General features: G+C 38.4%; 1 protein-coding gene across 1 annotated transcript; it reads left to right on the top strand.

Moving 5' to 3' along the window:
* Nucleotides 1–4,526: 4,526 nt before the first annotated feature.
* On the top strand, nucleotides 4,527–6,952 carry LOC308090727 (fish-egg lectin-like; the record flags this gene model as incomplete). The annotated part of the gene is made up of 5 exons (XM_080435991.1): nucleotides 4,527–4,641; nucleotides 4,764–5,000; nucleotides 5,149–5,354; nucleotides 5,936–6,044; nucleotides 6,924–6,952. The coding sequence occupies exons 1-5, from the start codon at nucleotides 4,587–4,589 to the stop codon at nucleotides 6,950–6,952; spliced, it is 636 nt and encodes a 211-aa protein (XP_080292117.1). The 5' UTR covers nucleotides 4,527–4,586.
* Nucleotides 6,953–12,160: the final 5,208 nt, after the last annotated feature.

Genomic DNA, 12,160 nt, shown 5'->3' with positions numbered 1-12,160 from the left:
CAACTTGCTCTCCTATCACTCTCGTAAGCTTTATTGGATTCTCAGCAATGAAGGACGCTCCCTTTTCTGTCATTTTAATGGTTACTTTATGCTCGTCTTCCTTCCTTCCTCCTGTCTTTTCTCTCCCAGCCCCACTTGATCCTGGTCCTCGTCTGCGCTTCCCACTCTGAACATGTTCATAACTCCCCCCGCCACTATCCTCTTCTTCTCCTTCATGCCCACTTGAACCATCACTTGAACCTGTCATATCCAGTTTAATCACAGTCCAGTGTTGCCAACCGCCAATGAAACAAAGTAGCTCTCTTATCTGACCGTACTCCGTCCAGCTATTTATCTCGCCACCTCTTTCAAGCCTCCCGCACCAAACACCATCCGGGTCCTCAGCGCGTCAACGTCTGCCTCCTACCGCTCGCCGCAACCAGCCATCCAGAGATCTCTGTTCTGTGTTGTGGAAAGGCTGCAGCAGACTAGAGAGGGGGAGTTGTTTGTTTTTGACGGACAGTTTGAGGATCCAATGGAGTTGGGAGTTTTCGTCAGAGGCGCTTTTTAATACTTTTCATTGGTTCAAATGTTTTGATTTTTTACACAGACGTAAAGGGTGTTCAATAGCGTTGATTTATGAAAAAAAAAAAAAAAGCTGAAAATGGAGTTAGCTGGTTCGTCCCGGACACTGACGATATGCTGTATCTTCTAATAAATGTTAGTTTATTACACATACAGTATTTTGTTTGTGTTTTTATTTCCATTTCAACGACAGACAGTTATTATAGAGGAGGATAGTGAATGCTGGAATAGTGAGAACAGGGCAGATACACTGATCCGGTCTCATTAATAACAACCACTGATGGAAAGTTGAGTATGAGTATTTCCAATTTTCAATACTTTTACTTCTACTCCACTACATCTCAGAGGCAAACATTGTACTTTTACTCCACTAGAATTATTTGAATACTTTAGTTATAGTTACTTTGTAGATTTAAATTATTATTACAAAACACACATTAACCACCTTACCCCATTTAAACTTTGGCTATTTGAAAATAGACGATCTACAAGCTCACAACATAGATCTGCGATTTTCAAATAGATTTCATACATATAGGACTATAATAGAGTTGATAAAGGGTCGTAAATCCTGCTCTATGTTAATTAAAACTATTTGTAGTTAAACCGCTGAAAACCCAGTGTAAAAAGGATGAGACGAAATCAAAGACAGACACAGGCCGGTTCTCAAATTAAAAGGTTGACATTGTATTAAGAGAAAGAATCAATCCACGAGACGTCAGATCATATCTGATGAGCTGTCAGGCATCAGGGTGTCATCATAATAAGTTGTTGTTCATCTTATAGTGTCCTTGTGTACAACTTTTGGTTCCATAAACAAGTTATTCCTTCGATATCATAGGACATGTGGCAGGTTTATCTGTGACAGGGTGACAGCTGACAGAGTAAATTTGTGACAATATCCCGGTCATACAGGTCACCTTACACAGATAAAGGTCATTTGACATTTAATCACAAAGCGTTGACCAAGACATGTTTTTACTGATTGGAAACATATGGAGCCGGCACCAGATAGCAAATATGGAGCCAGCTACAGTACATGGCCTTGGTAGAGAAAGTATAGTAGAGTTACAAAAGGCATGTTTAAAAGACTGAAGTACAGGCCCAAAAAGACATCACTATATTAATTTGACTGGTTAGATCGATATTTCTAGATCATATCAATCTGGTCCACAAACTCCATCAGACTACTTTCTACTTTTGGTGCTTTAAGTACGATTTGATACTAATACTATTTGTACTTTTACTCAAGTACATTTTTAATTCCAGACTTTTACTTGCATTATTGATCCTTTTACTTAATACATTCTTAGAAAAACTGTTGATTCAAAATAGAGCCACTAGGCTCCCCCATCAACGGTCAAATACAACCAGTGTCAGAGAGATGCATGTCAGGTTCTCCTAGACGACAGTCACGGAGAAGCCGACATCATCACTTCCTGTCCCTCTAACAAGTGTCAAGACATACCACAAGAGCTCATTTTCTAGTCCCTAAATTTAGAACACAGTTCAATGCAAGGTACAGTGCTGTATCAAACCATGATTGCATGGAATGCACTGTCAGAACTGATTGTAAAGTTTTAAACAAAATCAAACTATAAGGTACGACTGAAAAGTAATCTAATAGCCCAAAGATTGTGCTAAATTAAAAACAGGGCATTGTGAGTTTGCACTGAAATGGTTAATGTCAATCAGATGCACCATGCTGTAAAGGAAGTCGACAACCTGCTGCTACATCTATGTTGTGCAGCATAGGACATGACCTTTGTAACCCAACAGTCTAGCAGTAAAGCTATTCTAATTTAATTAAATAAACAGAGAATGATGTCAGTTTCTGGCCTTAACAATTGCTTCAGTTATCTTATTGATGCCCATACATGGTATTGATATATATTTCCAAATATAAAATGTAACCAAGAATTCTAAGCAAGCCTCTTTTAAAGAGGTTTAAACAGGTTAAACAATTGTCTGCTGATAATTTGTCCTATGACTGTGCCAGGTTATATTGATGCTTTTGAGATAAAGCTTCTATCTTACCAGAAATTATGTTTTGTTTAGTTTCCTATGGTTGATATACCATTGCTTCTTAGAGCCTGTAATAGCTTAAGTGTGAAATAAGACCCCCTTTCTTATGAGAGGAAAACAGACCTTTTGGGCTGACCTCTATCTCTGGCAAATTGGTGAGAGTAAGGGTATGCAGAAATTGTTTCTATAAATAAAACTGAGCATTTCTGTGAGTGTTTCCTGAACAGAAGGGCCCATAGTTTCAGTTACTCTAGGCCAGACAGTTCCTCTGAGCAGGACATGCTTTATCTGAGGTACAACTGCATAACTATACACATTGGGTTTAGATTTAAATGTCATCGCTGAAACTATCGATGACAACAGAAATTAGCTTCTTCTTTTTTTCCCCTCTCATTTACCAGGCCATGACAGCACACAAAGGTGCACATGCACACACACATGCAAAAAGTCTAAAAAATAACTGTGTGTTATACCCCACTGATAATTTCTAGCATCTCTCTGTGGAAATCTATTAAATATATCAGATAAATCATATATTCTTCCTGAACAACGTCTTATATAACATACACATAAACAATTTCTAAACAACTCAAGGGGCTTAGAATTTACTAAGCCAACAATAGAACGAGATAGGTCATGTATGGTTACTCAGTCCTACTGGAAACCAATCATACATATAGCTAAGATAACATGTGTGACGTTGTCTTAAGCATCTACATTTATCTCTCCCTCTCTGGCTCATATGAAGCTAGCTTACAGGGTCAGATTTTTTTTCTCCCAAATAGTTTCTTACTATTCCTCTGCTTGCACACTGTTGAGGCATCTAGCCTCTCCCTATTCTTGTCCCCCGGGAAGTGAAAAGAATCCACACGGCTTTGTGAGGTGTATTTATCTGATATATTTTAAAAACCGTTGATTCAAAATAGAGCCACTAGGCTCCCCCATCAATGGTCAAATACAACCAGTGTCAGAGAGATGCATGTCAGGTTCTCCTATAGACGACAGTCACGGAGAAGCCGACATCATCACTTCCTGTCCCTTTAACAAGTGTCAAGACATACCACAAGAGCTAATTTTCTAATCCCTAAATTTAGAACACAGTTCAATGCAAGGTACAGTGCTGTGTCGTTCGAAAGGGTCGAAACGTCGTATCAGCTGTTTGTTGTGAAATAAAACCTGGAGCATCAAAGTGAGTTGCGAGCCATATCTTTGTTTTATTATTACTGTCTGTACAGTTCAAAGCTCAGCGCCAAGGAAGGGAGGATGTGCGTTGTTTATGTTTCTGGACAGTGCTGTGTCAAACCATGATTGCATGGAATGCACTGTCAGAACTGATTGTAAAGTTTTAAACAAAGTCAAACTATAAGGTACGACTGAAAAGTAATCTAATAGCCCAAAGATTGTGCTAAATTAAAAACAGGGCATTGTGAGTTTGCACTGAAATGGTTAATGTCAATCAGATGCACCATGCTGCATCATACACATGCTGACACCCTGATCCCACTTGTTGTAAGTGTGTTAAGGTGTAGGCGTGTGAACTAGGCTTAAATCCAACACCTATGGATCCCTATGTCAGACCTGACCTAAACCTTTGTGCACCTTGGTGACCACTAGACAGGCTTGCTCTAGGGGCACCTTGGTGAGTGCATTTCGTCCCGTCAACATTCCAGTAGGAATATCCGGGAGAACTTTGCCATACTAGGCCTGGCAGGGGCCATAATATACTTCTATATCTGTACATGGAACATAATATACACACTGTTCTATGTCATTATATACACCTTAATCTAGTCACAGTACTTATAACAGCTTCAAGCTTCTCTTTATCTTGAAGGTCTGACCATGACTAACCATGATACTGACCTGATACTGGCATGAACTGTTTGTTTTTTTTCCACTGCACTCGTGGTTCAAGACCATGATAAATATGCCACATCAATCTGGAGGGACAGCAGTTCCAGTGAAGAGAGGCAGAAAGGCAGAGCAACTGAGACATCATGAGAGCTATTGCAGTCTTCTTGTTGGTGCTGGGTCACCTGGCTCTCTGTCAGGGTAAGTCACTGACTTTTTATCTCCTGTCAACATGCATTTTCAATCTTTGATTTTTGAATACGTTATAAAGGACATTATTTGGTTCAGATTTTTCAATTATCATGATGTTGTACTCCTCCCAGGTTGGACATGCGCCGAGGGCCCACAGCTGTTCGGGGCATTCCAGGTTGATGCTGGCCTGGGACAAGTGGTTGCTGTAGACAAAGACCGTCAAGCCTATTTTCTGAGTGGCTCATCCTGGTCCAGACTGCCAAATGCCAACCTGACGGATATCTCAGTGGGAGCGGCAGGGATATGGGGAATTCATGTTTCAGACATCATCTACAAATATGTGGGTGGCAGCTGGGTACGAGTTTCAGGTAACCAAAACATTTTCAGCTTCAGGTTCTTCTTTGTACATCAAACGTCATGCAATAAATTATGGGAGATATGATGTGGTATTTGGACTGTTTATTGACACCATTGCACCGTACTTGATATCTTCTTTTTTTTTATCGTTGCCTTTAGGACTCTTGATGCAGGTGGATGCTGGAGGCGATGGTTATGCTGTGGGAGTTAACAGAGGAAACGCCCCCTATTGTCTTAGTGGTGCTGACATGGTCAATGGTGGCACTGTATCATGGACTTCTCTAGGAGGAAGATTGAAGTACTTCAGCTGTGGCCCATATGGATGCTGGGGAGTCAACAGCAACAACCAAATCTACTTCAAAGAGGTAAGATTTTTGGGTTACAAATAACTAAATAGATACATAGATACATAGATACATAGATAATAATCTAAGAAAAAACAAAATTCCTTCCGATAAAAGTAACTTTTAAAAAGTGATTTAAAAGAAGAAAGAAAGGTACGATCAACCTTTGTCTTCAACAGCCAGCAGGCTCAGTCTGTACACAGGCTTATAAGAGTAAATACTATATAAACATAGCTCCATTATCCAAAGCACTTTACAATGAGTGTTACATTCACCCATTCATACAGTACCAAACTGCTCATTGTTAGGGTCAGTCATCAAAGTTTTGCTTTAAACATGTTTTAAGCATCTGCATTTTTTCAATATTGTTTTATTTAATAAAAAGGAACGCAAAACACCAACATGTCACAACATATTTTTTATAAAAACAAACACAAAGACAACTAAATAATACATTATTCACACAAGATGTAATGGTAATCATCGTAATAAAGTTGCAAACATTTCCCTCAGATAAAGTTGATGATCAATGCAATGGCATTCTTTTGGGCTATGAAGATGACTACTAAATGTTGATGATGTGTTTTTCTTTTTTAATATAGCTCAAGTCTGCAGCAGACTGCTCATTCGCTGACTGGAAGAACATTGTAGGATCACTCGCAATGATTGAGGTGGGGAGTGACGGCAACGCCTTCGGGGTAAACAAGGACGGTAACGTTTATGAAAGGTGAGCCAGAGCTACATTTACACTTTTGTGTCCTTTCCCATTTTTTTGTGTGTGAACACTGAAATCTTAATGTCTTTAAGCCTCCATTGTTTTACTGTTTTTTATTTTTCTGGATTTTTCTTTTTTGTCTGTTAATTTTGTATTGTAAACCCCTTTGGACTGCACTAACCTTTATGAATAGTAGTTTATAAATACAACTTACTGCAATGTAGAAGTAGCAATGTAGAAGTAGTTAAAGTATTGGCATCAAAATATACTTAAAGTACCAAAAGTAGAAGTACTCATTATGCAGAATGTCCCATTTCACAAGTTTTCAAATGTATAAAATGTTTAACAATCTTTTGAAAATAGCAGATCTACAAGCTCACAATGCGTAGATGTGTAGATCGGCTATTTTCAAATGGCCGAAACGTGATAATAATCAAAATCTACAAAGTAACTAGTAACTAAAGTTTTCAAATAATTGTAGTGGAGTAGTAGTAAAAGTACAATATGTGCCTCTGAGATGTAGTGGAGTAGAAGTAAAAGTACTGAAAATTGGAAATACTCCAGTTAAGTAAAAAATACCTCCGTACTTAATTACAGTACTTGAGTAAATGTACAATATAAGCCAAATGCTTTCTGTGGACACGGCCCCTTATAATACATTGGTATTGGTATAGACATTGGCTTCATAGGAAGTGTTACCTCCATGTACCCAATACCATGGTATGTGACTAACATTTATACATCAATATTGTGTCCTAACAGAGTTGGCATTACCGATGCACTTCCGGATGGGACCGGTTGGCAGCAGATTCCTGTGTGCTTGACCATGAGACAAGTCTCATATGATCTTGGTACTATTTATGGTGTGTCCCAAGGTGGAGTCATCATGAAGTGCGCTGAATGAGGTGTCAGCTGTGCAGCAGACCTCCAGTTCTCCTCTACTGCCCATCAAATACTTATTGAAAATCATACATTTTTAGACCATCACACTCTGTCATTAGGGATGTGACATTTTTGGGAGGGGTAGGGAATGTTTCTCTCTTCTGTGTTTAATCAAAATCCACAAGTCATTCAATAAACTTCTATTCATCAATCAATAAAAACACATTCGAACTCTTTATTTTTGACTACCTCTGCCAAACTTTGGCAGGTAATCCTTGTCTGTCTGGTTCTGCATGTGTGTGTGCGTTCACTTACACAGCTGTCACTTGGCTTTGTTTTTTAGCCCGTTGTCTCAGTCGCTGCTATAACTACCGTATATCACATTATACATTTTGTTTATTATTAAGAAGAATAGCTACTTTAATTATTGACTTTAATTATTGGTTATTAGGCTACAGGAAATATGATATGAGAGGTGAAACAAACAATGCAATTGGCCCCGATAAAAAAATTTTTTTTGAAAGCAGAACAATTCCATTTCAAAATGAAATTTAGTTGGTTAAACTTTGTAAAACAAATGTATAACTAACGGGTGGAAACAATGTAAATGTCTACACAACCTTTTTTTTAAATGTAGGCCTACTTTCAGCAATCAAGCTCAAATTACTGTCTACACCAGGGGTCTTTAGGCCAAGGCCCCCCTAGCTTTTTTTACTTGGTCTGCTCTTTTTTCCCCTCTACACCTCTATACCTCTTTGCCAAAAATATAGCCGATCTACAAGCTCTGCGCTGCGAGGCGTTGTGAGCTTGTAGATCTGCTATTTTTGGCTAAAGGTCTCCTCAGAAAAGGGATGCTAGGGTTCAAGTGGTTAAGGTAAAAATAAAAATCATATCACACAAAGATTTGGCGGACAGTAAAACATGTCAAGAAGAGTAAAATAAAGGGAACAAACATCTACTACATATATAGCATATACAGTACCAGCAGGTACCAGTAGGATGTAGATCTGCTATTTTTGGCAAAGAGGTTTGGTGCGTAGAACCTTTTGAACCTGAATGAACTCAATTCTTCAGTTGATAAAATGAAACATCTCCAGGTAATTAATTGATATAATTAATTAATTGATATAGGGCATACTGTAGCAGTGGCGTTCATTTTCTGGTTTCATTGTTCCAGACCACATTCATTTTTCCCATAGACATTTCCAAAAATATTTATATCAATTAATTTAAGCCTAGAATCAAGCCATCCAGGATCCTGGTGAATCATGACCATAAAACATTTGATTCTGTGAAAAAAATCATTTGAATATTTAATTATATGATATAATATATTTAATAAATACCCTTTGTTTTGCGGTTTTCTTTTTTTTTCTTCTCACAGAATCAAATGTTTTATGGTCATGAATCACCAGGATCCTGGATGGCTTGATTCTAGGCTTAATATAATTGATATAAATATTTTTGGAAATCTCTATGGGAAAAGATAATGGGGTCTGGAACGATGGAACCAGAAAATGATAATATAATAGATTTTGAGAAGTTAGGATTCTCCTGGTCCCACAAAATAAATGGTTAAGATGGAGTTATGCCTGAACTAGGTTAACTCAGGCTACTAGGTGTAACAAGAGTTATTAAACATTTACTTTCTACAACATCCATATGCTTACATGTACTGTATAGTTCTAAGCCACCAGCAAGCGCAGCTGCACCTAATGTCCCTTTCCCCACATCGCACTTAGTCTCAGAGGAAGTGAAGGGACACCCACACATACTGGGGTGGGGTCTTGAACCTGTGACCTTCTGCTCTCCAGACAGCCGCTCTACCCATTCAGCTATGGCTGTCTCTTTAGTCACAGTGGTTCACAAACACTTTCATGTCAAGGACCCCCAAATTGATATGTATATGGCCGTGGACGCCCATGTCAAAAGATGTAGTGCCATGTATTTTGTTGCAGTAATTAAGGACGTGAAGGGACAGTGGAAGTTACAGTGGTTCTTCTTTAATCTGAAGCATGTTTTAAACACCACACTTAAAAGCACTAAAGAAACATGTGGAAATGTGTGGAGGTCAGGAGGTGCCATAGGCAAGCGAGTTTCTTTTGGGGCCCCCTGGCATAAAATCTGTTCAGATGAGGGTCTGCAGCAAAATACATATCAATTTGGGGGTCCTTGATATGAAGGAGTTTGAAAACCACTGTGTTGTTCAAAGGAGTGGCCATAGTTGAATGGGTGGAGAGCCTGTCGTGGAAACAAAAAGCCCTGGGTTCAAATCCTGGGCCTGGCAATGTGATTGCGTCCATGAGAAAGACACTGAGCTCCCAGCTGCTCCTCTGTGGGTAGCAATCAGCTGGGTAAAACCGAATTTGCCCTGTGGGATCAAATTTGAATTATTATTAGAAGGGTGGGGGTGTGATGTTGCAACGGTCCATTTTATTCCCCCTTACTGCACAGTGCAGGAACTTAGAGAGTCTGTTTGCCTCCCTTGAGTCAGTATGACAATATCATGTTTTCTATTCTATCAATATGTTGGATTCATGTTAAAGGGATAGTTCACCGCCCCAAAAAATGCCTTTTTTATAACGTTTTATTAGTCACTCCATGGAGACTTGAATTCATGGATATGTTCTTTGTTTTTGTCACATTCCTAAGCCAACAATTTGATGACCTGCAGCGGTTCCGGTAGGAGACAAAAAAAAAGAGTCTCCTTTGTATCTCCTACCGGAACCGCTGCCGGTCATGAAATACTTTAAGTAAAACATTTTAGTACTTTTTTCACCACTGCCTCTTTACCTCAGTGACACCTAGTGATGTTACACTGTACTGTACTGTACTGTACTGTACTGTACTGTACTGTACTGTACTGTACTGTACTGTACTGTACTGTACTGTACTGTACTGTACTGTACTGTACTGTACTGTACTGTACTGTACTGGTGGATTTGGCAGACTGGAAAGGGAAAGCAGAGTTCTTGTTCAAACGCACCTGGTTCTTTCTGCACCCAGTGGATAGGGAAAGTCTCTCCATGAACAGAGATGAACAGATTGATTTGTGGTCAGAGAGGCAGTTGTTGACCTGTATGATCTTTAGTCATCATAGCCTCCTGTTGGAAGGTTGAGAAATGTCTGATCTCTTGTGTAGCCATGGTGTTGTGTAATATAAACAGTAACATCTCCCTAAGGCACATTTATTCTTCTTTTTTTAAACTAGGGCATTTGTTTGGCATTAGTGAAAGTGAAAAATTCCCCTTGCCCCACTTGTTGTTCTGCCCTGCAGTTTAAAAAATAATAATCTGACCCAATTAGGTTGTGTACAAAGGGAATTTATTTGTTTAACTCTCTCTAGATTTTGCTAAATTTGTTAAAATCAGTTTTTTTTCTTTTAAATGTAGGGATTATTTTGTAAGAGAAATAGCTATTTTCTATCTCTACCTATCCTTGTTTATCATATTTATTAATAGATTAATATATGATTAAGATTGTGTAAAATACAAACATTGCTGTTATTTATTCATCAACAACACCGAGTAGGCGAGTAGGCTAACCCATGCAGTTCCATAATGGGTCTAATTAGTAAATGATCTATAGGCTACTACAATATAGTAGGCCTAATGCTGCTTTTTAGCCTGTAGCCTATGATCCCAGAACCAGATAGGCTAATTATTTGTCTTTCTTTCTTCAAAATCTTATAGGCCTACATCTGTAATTGTTATAGTTTTATAATCCAATATTTTAGATTAAAATTAGTCTTGAAAATCGATCAATGTTTCGGTAGGCTAAGTAACAGGTGCTTTCAAGCTACGGTATATTGTCAAGCAGACACCGCCCCCTATGGGCCGTAAACGATAGGGTTCCATCTGGACCCAGATAATCTTCTCTACAAGATTAGTCAGAGCTTGTCCATGAGGATTCTTGAGGCAGAAGTGTTTACTCTTATTCCATCTTTCATACTTCTATCGATTGTTGTCAGGTATGTGTTAATGTCCCAATCATAGGCCGATGGCTTTCGTTACTGTGTGTAATAAGCTAGCTATGGGTATTCCTCCTGATGATCTTTTAACGCTGGCTATAACACTATACAGTATGTGCACGTGGTATTTTATCCAATGATGTCATTCCAAAAAATAAGATAGCCTAATCACCGTAATTTGTATATACATTGCTTATCCCCGCTCTTACTTTGAGCGCCCTCGTCATCATATTTCGATAATGTTAATGTTAATAGGCTAATTATTGAACCTATTAGGCATAGTCTATAGGTGGCCAGTGGACTTGGACTTATCTAGGTTGTATCTGTCATTTTAGGACAACAGATGGCGACAGAAATAGCCTACCAAATGAAGAATCCTTAGCATCACTAAAATGTGAATAGCCTAGCCTACATTGCATACTGATCAAAGAAATAGAAGATTAATTATTATCTCAATTTTAGCTGCAATGGGCCTATCTATTGTTTGGTAGCAAGACCAAACTATAGGCATTTAATATGCTATACAAACATTTCCCTTTGACTAAACTAAGAGAGTAGGCCTAGACAACATTATGTTCAACTCAATTATAGCTTGGGGTGTAGATTAGGGGTCTTCAACGTTTTTCAGGCCAAGGACCACCTAAGAGAGAGATGAAGCAGGGACCCCCGGTCTATATTGTATGAAATTGAGTTTCAGATTAAACTTTTAGTTTTTACTTGGTCTGCTCTTTTTTCCCCTCTACACCAAACCTCTTTGTCAAAAATAGCAAATCTACAACGCCTTGCTCTGCAAGGTGTTGTGAGCTTGTAGATCTGCTATTTTTGTCTAAGGTTATCCTCAGAATAGGAATGCTAGGGTTCAAGTGGTTAATGTAAAAAATAAATTAAAAAATCCTACAACAATAAGACATTTGTGTAATATATTACACAGTAACTGAGGTGACCATGGGCTAACCCATCTCCAGGACATCTTAAATCTAATGACTGGTGGATCCAGGAAGATGTCACACAACACGCTTATTCTGAACAATGGATATGATACAACATGAATTATGAGTTTATTTTAAAATGTCTATTAACAGTTTGGTGTCAATTCTTAAATATGCACCTCCAGAACTTGCTTCTTGATTATTTGGTTACAGGTCTGTTATTGCTCTTAAATATCGGTTTCAATATATTTTCAGGTTAATTGTCCAGGCTATATATAGCATACTTATTTATTTTTCTTTCTTTTCAGGACACAGCAATCCACACACTTTA

Source organism: Gymnoscopelus braueri (genome assembly GCF_963280865.1).
Source record: "Gymnoscopelus braueri genome assembly, chromosome: 8".
Lineage (NCBI taxonomy): Eukaryota > Metazoa > Chordata > Actinopteri > Myctophiformes > Myctophidae > Gymnoscopelus > Gymnoscopelus braueri.
The sequence above is the reverse complement of the archived record's forward strand: the minus strand, read 5'-3'. Positions and strand labels throughout refer to the sequence as shown.